The following is a 12394-nucleotide window of genomic DNA, read 5'->3' on the forward strand; positions in this document are numbered from 1 at the left end:
CCCTGCTCTTCGTTCCGCCTTGTCGGTTTATGTACGTTACTACTGTCACATTGTCCGACTGAACCTGAATGGCTTGATCTTGAAGATGATGCAATGCCTGTAGAAGGGCGTTGTATATGGACCTTAGTTCCAGAATGTTAACTGGAAGAATGGCTTCCTGACGACCATTTTCCTTGGAACTGTTCGCCTTGGGTGACTGCTCCCCAAACTCTGAGGCTTGTGTCTGTGGTTAGCAGAATCCAATTTTGAATCCCGAACCGTTGACCCTCGGTCAGGTGAGAAGTTTGAAGCCACCACAGAAGAGAAATTCTGGCTTCTGGCAACAGACGGATCCTCTGGTGCATGTGAAGATACGATCCGGACCATTTGTCCAACAGATCCAGCTGGAAGGGCCTTGCATGAAACCTTCCATACTGCAGCACCTCGTAAGCGGCTACCATCTTTTCCAGAAGGCAAATGCATAGATCCACTGAAGTCCGGGTTTGTCTTAGAACATCCAGCACCATCGACTGGATCACCAATGCCTTTCCCAAATGGAAGGAATACCTTCTGCGCCTCCGTATCCAATATCATCCCCAGGAACGGAAGCCTCCGTCTTGGTTCCAGATGAGATTTTGGTAGGTTCAAAATCCACCCGTGATCCTGGAGTAGCCGGGTTGAGAGGGCAATGTTGACTAACAACCTCTCCCTGGATGGTGCCTTTATCAGCAGATTGTCCAGGTACGGTATTATGTTCACTCCCTGTTTCTGGAGGAGAAACATAATTTCTGCCATAACCTTGGTGAACACCCTCGGTGCCGTAGAGAGGCCAAATCGCAGGGCCTGGAACTGGTAGTGACAGTCCTGTAATGCAAACCTTAGATAAGTCTGATGATGCGGCCAAATCGGAATATGAAGGTACGCATCCTTGATATCCAGAGACACTAAGAATTCCCTCTCCTCCAGACCTGAGATCACCGTTCTCAGAGACTCCATCTTGAACTTGAATACCCGTAACTACGGGTTCAACGACTTGAGGTTTAAAACGGGCCTTTGCGAACCGTCCGGTTTTGGAACTACAAACAGGTTGGAATAATAACCCTTGGTTTTGCAGCCGAAGTGGAACGGGAACAATGACCTGAGCCTGTACCAGTTTCAGAATTGCTTCCTGTAAAGTCATACATGCTTCTTGAGAAGCTGGTAAGCCTGATTTGAAGAATCTGTGAGGTGGGAGTTCCTGAAACTCCAGTCTGTAGCCCTGTGCTATAAGACCTTTGACCCAGGGATCCTGGCATGACGTTGCCCATATGTGACTGAAGAATCTCAAACGGGCTCCCAACTGCCTGTCTTCCAGGCAGTGCGGACCACCGTCATGCTGGAGCAGAGGTTCTCAAACTCGGTCCTCGGGAGCCCACACAGTGCATGTTTTGCAGGTAACCCAGCAGGTGCACAGGTGTATTAATTACTCACTGACACATTTTAAAAGGTCCACAGGTGGAGCTAATTATTTCACTTGCGATTCTGTGAGGAGACCTGCAAAACATGCACTGTGTGGGCCCCCGAGAACCGAGTTTGAGAACCTCTGTGCTGGAGGCTTAGAGTAAGCAGAACAGACGTTCTGTTCCTCTGAACCTGCAGTTGCTGGTTTTCTAGGTTTACCTCTATTGCCTCTGAAGGCCGTAGAAGAACCTTTGGTTTTGTTTTACATTTCGCTGTCGGAAAGGACTGCAGTGTTGGAGCAGTATAGTATTTTCTAGTCAGGGTAGCTGCGCAAGGAAGGTATGTAGACTTACCCGCCGTAGCCTTGGATATCCACGTATCCAGATCACAGCCAAAAAGGGCTTCACCTGTGATAGGTAGGTTTTCCACACCTTTCCTGGAATCTGCGTCTGCAGTCCACAGGCATAGCCACAAGCCGCTGCGTGCTGACACTGCCATGGCAGTGGTGCGTGCGTTGAGTAAACCAATTTCCTTTATGGCCTCCACCATAAAGTTAGCAGAATCCTGTATATGCCCCTGGATAAGGAATCTAACCCATCAATTAGATTACCAGACCATTTTGTAATGGCCCTAGAGATCCATGCACAAGCTATAGTGGGTCTCTGGGCCAACCCCGCAACTGTGTACAGAGATTTTAGAGTGGTCTCAATCTTGCGGTCTGCAGCATCCTTCAAGGAAGCTGTCCCTGGAACAGGTAACGCTATCTTACGTGACAGCCTAGAAACCGATGCGTCAACTATCGGTGGGTTTTCCCATTTTTTTCTATCATCCTGAGGAAACTGCAAGGATGCGAGTAACCGTTTTGGGATCTGAAACTTCAGAAGAATCAGGATTTACCCAAGTTGCTTCAAATAGGGAATTTAACTCCTTAGATGCAGAGAAAGTAGCAGAGTATTTATTTTTTACATTAAAATAAGATTCCTCATCTTCCTCTGTCACTTTGTCAGGGATGAACAGGACATCTCTAATAGCTTTTATCAGGGCCTGTATTCCCTGTGACAAAGCTGCATCCTCCCCTCTCGAATCCACTTCACCCTCCTCTGGGTCTGATCATCATCATCAGCCTGCATGATTTGGGCCAGAGTACGTTTCTGTGGACAAATGGCAGGGGTCTGAGACACTGGAATAACCACTGAATCTCTTTTCATCAGGTCATCAACAGATTGCTTTAAGTATTGAGTCTTCTCATTTTGGGATAATTTATTTGAAATATTTGAAATCATCCCTTTTAATGAATCTAACCATACTGGTTCGGATCCACTAGCCTGAGAATGTGTACTATCCTTAGTACATGGCAATGATCCCCCAGATTGAGCAAAACACTCTGCTGTGTATGATACACACTCCTTTGACATAATTAATGTGAAGGAAAACAAACACACACACACACACACAGGAAAATGGGGTAAAACACAGAGCCCTCTAGGGCAGTGATGGCTAACCTTCACACTCCAGCTGTTGAACTAACATCCCAGCATGCCCTGCATCAGTTTTAGCAAGGCCAAATAGCAAAACTGTAGCAGGGCATGCTGGGATGTGTAGTTCAACAACAGCTGGAGTGTCAAGGTTAGCCATCACTGCTCTAGGGAGACACAGAGTATAATGGAGCCAGCCACACAGCTCCCCTATAGCTAAAGTACAAGTTCAGCTGGGTCGCAAACCAAGTACCCTTAATAGGGTTTAGTACAGCAAATATTGCTCCCCCCCTTTGCTATGACCCCCTGTACGTCTGAGGTGCTCTGGAGTCCTTGTGGAGGAGCTGCGCTTTCCTGCAAGTCTGTCTGTGTATAGCTGCAAAGGGAAAAAGGCGCTGGTGAGCTCCTGGATCTGCTCATAGTGAAGCCCCGCCCCCTTAATGGCACGTGGTCTTCCATTTTTTTTTTTTTAATACTGGCTGAGGTAATTTCTGTTCTACAGTGGGTAAAAACCCCTGTAGAACTGCTGCCAGTGTGGGGATATGTTTGTTGTGGCCTCAGCTCGCCCCTCGCAGCGGGACACACAGTACCCTGCATGCCTCTGAAGCCTGGAGCCGCAGCCCGCTTACCAGCGCTGCGCTCCTACCCCTTGTGCCGCTGGCGACCCGCTAACAAGGATGACGGCCACCTACTCACCACTCTTCTTACTTCTGGCTCTGTTAGGGGTGGCGGCGTGCTGCGGGTCTGTAGGCTCGCCATGGTGGGGCTTGTGACTAGGACCCTCAAGAGCTCAGTGTCCTGTCAGCGGGGAACAGGACCATTTACCCTAGGGAAGTAGGGAAGTTAGGAGGGGGGGGAAATGTCCCATGTCCCACAAAGCAGGCAGTCTATTGTTTTCAGGCAGGTCTGGCTGGCACCAAACAAGAAAATAAATGCAGAAAACTCTTCAGGAGCTTCTCAAGTGTGACCGGCTCCTCCGGGAACATTTTCTAAACTGAGTCTGGTAGGAGGGGCATAGACGGAGGAGCCAGTCTACACTATCAATTTCTTAAAGCGCCCATGGCTCCTAGTGGACCCATCTATACCCCATGGTACTAATGTGGACCCTAGTATCCTCTAGGACGCAAGAGAAAGAGCACTTAATCATCCTGAAGATAATCTGCGTACGCCTTATGATTTCATCTTTTGATATATGTACCCTAATGAGTACTTTGATCTGTACATACTTTTAAGTAAACCACAAAACAAATTCTGTTCTGCTCCATATACAGACACAATATACAAGTGGCATATCAAATTACTCAGCACAGTCTCCTTGTGCGCCCTAGTCACATTGCGTTGCGACCAAGACACATTTTTGGCAAAAAAAAAGTTAAGTTGCATGGGACCTGGCATCTCACACTGAGTGGCATACTGGGGCTAAATGTACGAGGATGCATCTGTATGTCACGCTAGTCTGTGCTGTGCATATTACCAGCTCACGTGGGTTGCCAGATATTGTTACGTTGGCTAACTGGGTCCAAAATCTGTACATCCTTTATTTTAACTCAAGTCAAAAACAATGTGTAAAATCGATTACTTATGAAGCAAATTAGGACAAAGGAGAGGATTTAGGGTCCCACTCTAATTTGCTAAGTGGAAAGAAGAGTGTGTTCACCATAGAAAAAAACAAAAACAAAACCCAAAATGTCTCGCACTGAGCAAATTGAGTCTGAGAACAGAGTGGACATACATTTTAGAAGTGTTTTGAAATGCCTAAAAGGAACTAGGAACTAGGAAAGAGGTTACTCATCAAAGTACCCAAACGTGAACATTTCTGGCAATGTGTGAGACTTATGTCAAGTATGCAAGTTTTGTTAATTGTTAGATGTGAAATAATGATCTATTGAATACCTGCTATTTTGTAGTCTAAATGGTAAAATGAAGGGCAACAACATTGCTGCAGAATAGTCACAGGGAGGCTGGCAGGGAAGGTGTGCAGAGCCTTCTGAGAGAGGGAGCTTGACACAGAGCAGCACACTGGGGGCTGGCAGGCAGGTAGGGATGTCTCATGTGGTAATTGGGTGGGAAGACACTACAGAATTGCTATTGGCTGTGGGGCACAGGGAATTCATATAGGTCAGTGGGACCAACTAATTTTTCAAAATGGAATTCTACCCTGTGTGTAGTGCATAAAAAAAGGATTTTAATTACCTACTGGTAAATCCTTTTCTCGTAGTCTGTAGAGGATACTGGGGTCCATTTAGTACCATTGGGTATAGACGGGTCCACTAGGAGCCATGGGCACTTTAAGAATTTGATAGTGTGGGCTGGCTCCTCCCTCTATGCCCCTCCTACCAGACTCAGTCTAGGAAACTGTGCCCAAGGAGACGGACATACTTTGAGGGAAGGATAGATAAGGATAGTGGTGAGATTCTGAACCAGCATACAACAACAAGAGGAAAGCCAAGCTAATCAAACTTGAAACAGGAACAGCAACCGCTGAACCAACATTACTTAACCAAGTAACTTTGCAGGAAGAACGAAGCACTGGGCGGCCGCCCAGTATCCTCTATGGACTACAAGAAAAGGATTTACCAGAAGGTAATTAAAACCCTATTTTCTCTTATAGTATACTGGGGTCCATTTACTACCATGGGGGATGTACCAAAGCTCCCAAACCAGGTGGGAGAGTGCTGAGGTACCTGCAAAACTGATTGGCCTCTGAGGACCTTCAGTTTGGTCAAAGTATCGAACTTGTAGAACTTAGTAAACGTGTTCGAACCTGACCAAATAACTGCTCGGCAGAGCTGTAAAGCTGAGACACCCTGGGCAGACACCCAGGAAGAACCCACCGACCTAGTAGAGTGGGCATGTACAGATCTTTGACATGGCAAACCTGCCGTGGAATAAGCATGTTGGATAGTAAGCCTGATCCAGCGTGCAATAGACTGCTTTGAAGCAGTCTAATTGGGATCATAAAGTAAAAACAGAGTACGATTTCCTGTGACGAGCTGTTCTCTTCACACACACCTTCAAAGCCCTCACAACATCCAAAGCCTTTGAAGTATCAGAAGTGTTGGTGATAACCGGAACCACAATATGTTGGTTGATGTGAAAAGCAGACACCACTTTAGGAAGAAATTGCTGACGAGTTTCGTGCTCAGCTCTGCCCTTATGGAAAATTAAATAGGGACTTTTATGAGACAAAGCCCCCAATAACAACACACTGCAAAAACTCTAATCCATGCACTCATCATCTACCGCATTTATTATTGTAATAGTCTCCTTACTGGTCTTCCCAAACATAGGCTCTCACCACTTCAATCCATTTTAAACGCAGCTGCGAGGTTAATCTTCCTCGCCAGACGTTCTTCATCTGCTGATCCGCTCTGTCAGTCCCTCCATTGGTTACCGGTATTCTACCGTGTCACATATAAAATACTTTTACTTACATACAAGGCTATTAACCAAACTGCACCATCATACATCTCCTCACTCATCTCAAAATATCTCCCTACCAGACCCCTCTGCTCTGCACAAGATCTGCGTCTCTCATCCAGATGTATTACCTGTTCCCACTCAAAATTACAGGACTTTACCCGGGCTTCACCCACTCTGTGGAATGTCCTCCCACGCACAATAAGACTCTCCACTAGTCTCCAAACCTTTAAACGTTCCCTGAAAACTCATCTCTTCAGACAAGCCTACCAAATTCCTGACCCACACACATAACCTTTACATCCCCTCTGTACAGTCCCCATAACCTCACATTTTGTCTTCCAACATTGCTGGGTGATCATATCATACAACCCACTAAGAAGAACATAGCAATCTGGTGGACCATTATGTAACAGGTTGCATCTATCCTTGTGTATCAATGCCTATTTCCCTATAGATTGTAAGCTTGCGAGCAGGGCCTTCCTACCTCTATGTCTGTCTTTGCCCAGTTTTATTCTATAACTGTTGTTCTAATTGTAAAGCGCAACGGAATATGCTGCGCTATATAAGAAACCGCTGATAAATAAATAAATAACTAACACACTTCTTGCTGAAGTAAAGACCAACAGTGTGATGGTCTTCCACGTAAGATAAGTTACATCCACCTCCTGTAACGGTTCAAACTAGTCCGATTGGAGGAACTGCAGCATCACGTTGAGATCCCAAGGTGCCGTGGGAGGCACAAAGGGAGGGTGGATGTGCAGAACACCTTTCAAGTCTTGACCTCAGGGCGAGAACCCAATTGTTTCTGAAAGAAAATGGACAAAGCCGAACCTGGATGTTTAAGGAGCCCAGACGCAGGACTAAATACAGACCTGCCTGCAGAAAAAAAAAAAAAAAAAACACACACATACACACACACACACAGGAAACATCCCAGATGAAATTCCACAACAGAATAATTTCTGCTCTCACACCATGAGATGTATTTCTTCCAAATCCAAATACAATGGTAATGCTTAGACATCACCCCCTTCCCGGCTTGGATCATAGTCGGGATTGATCTTCCTTTTGAGCCGAGAGGCCATCATGTCTACTCCCGGAAGGAAGACCGCAGACAATGCCACAGCATTTCTTTCTGCCCAATGGAGAATTCTTGACACCTCTGACATTGCTGCTCTGCTCTTCATTCCGCCCCGTTGGTTTATGTACGTCACTGCCGTTACATTGTCCAACTGGACCTGAATGGCCCGATCTTTAAGATGTGAGGCCTGCAGAAGGGCGTTGTATATGGCCTTAAGTTCCAGAATGTTGACTGTAAGGACAACTTCCTGACTTGACCATCTTCCTTGAAACTACACCCCGAGTGTGACTGCTCCCCAACCTCTGATGCTTGCATCTGTTGATCCAGATCTGAATTCCGAACCTTCGACGAGGTGAGAAGACTAACTACCGCAGAAAGATGATCCTGGCTTTTGGCGATAGACGGAACTTCTGGTGCATGTGAAGATGCGATCCAGACCATTTGTACAACAGATCTATCTGGAAGGGTCTTGCGTGAAACCTTCCGTATTGAAGAGCCTCATAAGAGGCCACCATGTTTCCCAGAAGGCGAATGCAGAGATGCACAGACACCCGGGCTGGCTTCAGGACATCCCAAACCAACGACTGGATCACCAATGACTGGATCACCAATGCTTTTTCCAACGAAAGGAACAATTTCTGCGACTCAGTGTCCAGTACCATTCCCAGGAATGGGAGCCTCCTTGTTGGCTCTAGGTGAGATTTCGGAAGGTTCAGAATCCACCCGTGATCCTGGAGGAGTTTGGTTGAGAGACCAATGCTGTCCAGCAACCTTTCCCTGGACGACTGTGCTTTTGTCAGATCGTCCAGGTACGGAACTATGTTCACTCCCTGTATGCGGAGTAAAAACATTCTCTCTGCCATCACATTGGTGAACACCCTCGGCGCCGTGGAGAGACCAAAGGGCAGGGTCTGGAACTGGTAGTAAGAGTCCTGCAGTGCAAACCGTAGATTGGCCTGATGAGGCGGCCAGATAGGAATGTGAAGGTACGCACCCCTGATATCCAGAGACACTAGGAATTCCCCCTCCTCCAGACCTGAGAATCCCGCTCTCAGAGACTCCATCTTGTTGAGCTGATGAGGTGGAACTGGAACAATGACCAAAGTCTGTACCAGTTTTTGGATGGCGTCCTGTAAAGTTATACTTGCCTTTTGCAAAACTGACAAGCCTGATTTGAAGAATTTGTGAGGTGGGAGCTTTTGGAACTCCAATCTGTAGCCCTGGGAAATAAGAACTATGACCCAGGGATTCTGTCACAAACTTGACCAGATCTGACTGAAGAATTGTATTCGGGCTCCCACCTGACAGCCTTCCAGGCATTGCGGTCCACCGTCATGCTGAAGACTTTGAGGAAGCAGAGCCTGGGCTCTGTTCCTGAGCACCTGCAGTTGCTGGCTTGCGTGGTTTACCTCTTGCATCGCTGGAGGACGTAGAAGCATCTCTGGATTTGCCCCTGAACTTGGGCGTCCGAACGGACTGTAACTGAGAAGTTGAATAAGTCTTCTTGGTTGGGGGAGCTGCGGAAGAACGATACGTAGACTTACCAGCAGTAGCTGTGGAGATCCATCCGTCTAGTTCATCTCCAAACAAGGCCTCTCCTGTGACTGGCAGGCCTTCCACCCCTTTCCTGGCACCCGCAGTCCACTGGCGTAGCCATAAGACCCTGCGTGCCGACACTGCCATAGCGGTGGTGTGTGCATTAGGCACGCCTATTTACTTTATGGCTTCCACCAAAAAGTTTGCAGAGTCCCGTCTATGCTGCAGGAATAAGACATCATCCCCCCTAGATAAGGAATCTAACCCCCTCAATTAGGTTACCTGACCATTTAGCAATGGCTTTAGTGATCCACGCACATGCAATAGTGGGTCTTTGGGTCACCCTAGCAGCTGTGTACAATGATTTGAGTGTAGTCTCAATTTTACGATCAGCCGTAACTTTCAGGGAGGCGCTGGTGAGCTGCTGGATCCTCTCATAGTGAAGTCCCGCCCCTTCAACGGCGTGCGGTCTCTTTGCTTTTTTTATACTGGCTGAGGAATCTGGTGCTTAAAATGGAGAGAACCATTTTAAGACTGTTGTGCCAGTATGGGTTCTGTGTACAGGGACGCTATTGTGTCCGGAGACGCATTTCGCCCCGTTTAGAAGCTGCGCGTCGCCGTAACCTTATGCCACCATAATGGCCAGCGCCCCACTAGCTGGGACGCCGGATCAGTACTCACCACTTTTCATTCTTCTGTCTCTGTTAGGGGTGGTGGCGTGCTGTGGGACTGTACGCTTGCCGTGGTGGGGCTTGCGAATAGGTCCCTCAAGAGCTCAGTGTCCAGTCAGTGGGAAACGGTTCCCACTAAGTCCCCTAAGTCCCACAAAGCAGGCAGGCTGTTGCCAACCAGTCCTGCCTGAAAATAAACACAGAAAATAAAACGCAGAAAACTCTTCAGGAGCTTCCTTCAGCGTGACCCGCTCCTCCGGGCACATTTTCCAAACTGAGCCTAGTAGGAGGGGCATAGAGGGAGGAGCCAGCCCACACTATCAAATTCTTTAAGTTCCCATGGCTCCTAGTGGACCCGTCTATACCGCATGGTACTAAATGGACCCCCGTATCCTCTAGGGCGTAAGAGAAATAAGCAATATGTAGCGCTTTTGGTACTTGAAAATGTGTGTGTGTGTGTCTTACTTACACAAATTGAACAACTGGATGTGACAAAACTACTTTGCTAGATTGCAGTGACCAATTATGTGTGTAGCATTTGTACATCTGTGTGCAAATAAGTCTCAATCAGTACACAAAATGCTGTGATGATGTCGAGGCAGCTGGTTTTCTCACATCAAGTTCTGTTGTGCTTCAACTGCAATTTTGTAAATTTTTTAAATGAATTCTTGTGCGGTTAAAGTTACAGCCCTGAGTCTGTAGATACGAATAACGCAAAACTGAGAAAAAGTCCCTATGCTAGACCTATCGAACCGGCTCAGTCATGCCAGATGCTAATGTCTGCTGGGTGGTCTTCAGTATGCCGGCTGTCGGGATCCCGGCGCACAGTATACCGGCGCCGGAATCCCGACAGCCGGCATACCTACACTTATTTTCCCTCGTGGGGGTCCACGACCCCCCTGGAGGGAGAATAAAATAGCGCGTAGCGCGCCACCGTGCCCGCAGCGTGGCGAGCGCAACGAGCCCGCAAGGGGCTCATTTGCGCTCGCCACACTGTCGGTATGCCGGAGGTCGGGCTTCACAGAGATACTGAAGAACATTTACAGAAAGCCTGACTTCTACAACATATCTACAAAATCACCAACATTCCTACAGTTACTGGTTTGTGCACACACAGTTCAAGACTAATGTGCAATCTCAAAGTTTGATCTGTGCAATAAGAAGCCTTGAATTAGTAAAAGTGTCATTAATATAAACTCTCTCTTAATGGCGCATATTACTATTTAACAGGAACTGGTCACTATAATTATAATTTCTTATTGCCACAATTTGAAATTAAGTATTGTCTAAATGCATCACGATCACATGCAGGGACAGCGGCCCAGATAGGAGCCTGTCCCTGCGATGTGTAAAATGTAAAGGGATAAATAATGCCATCACTTTACTTCGGGGTTCAGACCCCGGTGTAGCTACAGCGCATGCATGGTGTCTATGTGTTTGAAACATCCCAACTAAACTCTTAGCTGGTCACATCAAGCCAAGATACAGGAAATTTAGGAAAGTGTGCAATAATGTATTTAGCGAAGACTGTAGGGGTGACCATATCCTGTGCCAGAGGCACTGTATTTACTAAAAATGTACAGAAGTGTACTGCCCATTCAGCACTTCATATAACATTCAGGCACCCAAATATCCAGCCTGAAAAATAGGATCAGTGTAAACAATTACTATGAATTAAGAATACCGCATAGTGCATTACATTAAACCCTCAATTGCAACTACTACAATCTCCCTGGATTCTAATTCTAAACAAAATTTTACATTTGCTAACAAATGTTTTCCACTACGGAACTTACCTGAAGTGCAGCTTTCTGTTGGGCAGCTATATGCTGTTGCTCTGCACGGTCACGGAAGTCCTTGTTTACATTAGGTCTCGAAAGGGCTATGCTGTTAGAAAGAAAAAGGCACAGTGAATATTAAAATGTAAACGTAGAGTACAAATTTCAAACAGTAAGCACTGAATAACTAATTCCTAATAAAGTAGTAGCAAATGCTGGATTATAACACACTATGGTTTGTAGAAGCATAAGAGATCTAGATAAATCTACTGTATGTGCTTGCATCATTGTGCATATAACAATGGGACTAAAAATACTGTAAAACGTTACATGTCTTGTTATTGTAAAATGTCGGTTACATTTTCTTTGCGTGCACCTCTTGATGTTCAATGTAAAATGCAGAGAAAAGGACAGTTATGGTAGACTTACCATTGTTAACTCTTTCTGCGAGGTACATTGGTTCCACAGGAAAACATTGAGTGGATCTTGATCCAGAGGCACCAACAGGCTAAAGCTTTAGACTGTCCCAGGATGCATTGGGGCCTCCTCTATAACCCCGCCTCCAGCCACCATGAGCTCAGTTTCGTTAACCAGTCCAATGCAGGAGCAGGTAAGAGAGAAGGTAGATGTTAGTCACATAAAACCACATTCTCACGACAGGAGAAGGGACTAGCGGCTAATGCCATACAAGCCCATAGAAGCAATGTGCGTCAGGGTGGGCGCCCCGTGGAACCAATGTACCTCACAGAAAGAGAGTTAACAATGGTAACTTTACCATAACTCCTTTTCTGCATCAGGATACATTGGTTTCCTGTGGAAACCATCGGGGATGTCCTAAAGCAGTTCCTCAAGGGAGGGGACACGCCTTAGCGGGTATGAGAACCCAGCATCCAAAGGAAGCATCCTGGGAGGCGTAAATCTCAAAGGCATAGAACCTAATGAACGTGTTCACCGAGGACCACGCAGCCGCCTTACACAATTGTTCTGTAGACGCGCCACGGCGAGCCGTCC

At 46.7% G+C, this 12394-nt stretch overlaps 1 protein-coding gene across 1 annotated transcript in view; it reads right to left on the reverse strand.

Moving 5' to 3' along the window:
* The window catches only part of INIP (INTS3 and NABP interacting protein), a 106667-nt gene that overhangs the window by 2993 nt on the left and 91280 nt on the right, over positions 1–12394 (reverse strand). Inside the window, exon 3 of the mRNA XM_063914720.1 lies at positions 11402–11492. Coding sequence (XP_063770790.1) covers positions 11402–11492 — 91 coding nt within the window. The remainder of the gene's footprint in view (positions 1–11401; positions 11493–12394) is intronic.

The sequence above is a fragment of the Pseudophryne corroboree genome, chromosome 1 (genome assembly GCF_028390025.1).
Source record: "Pseudophryne corroboree isolate aPseCor3 chromosome 1, aPseCor3.hap2, whole genome shotgun sequence".
NCBI lineage: Eukaryota > Metazoa > Chordata > Amphibia > Anura > Myobatrachidae > Pseudophryne > Pseudophryne corroboree.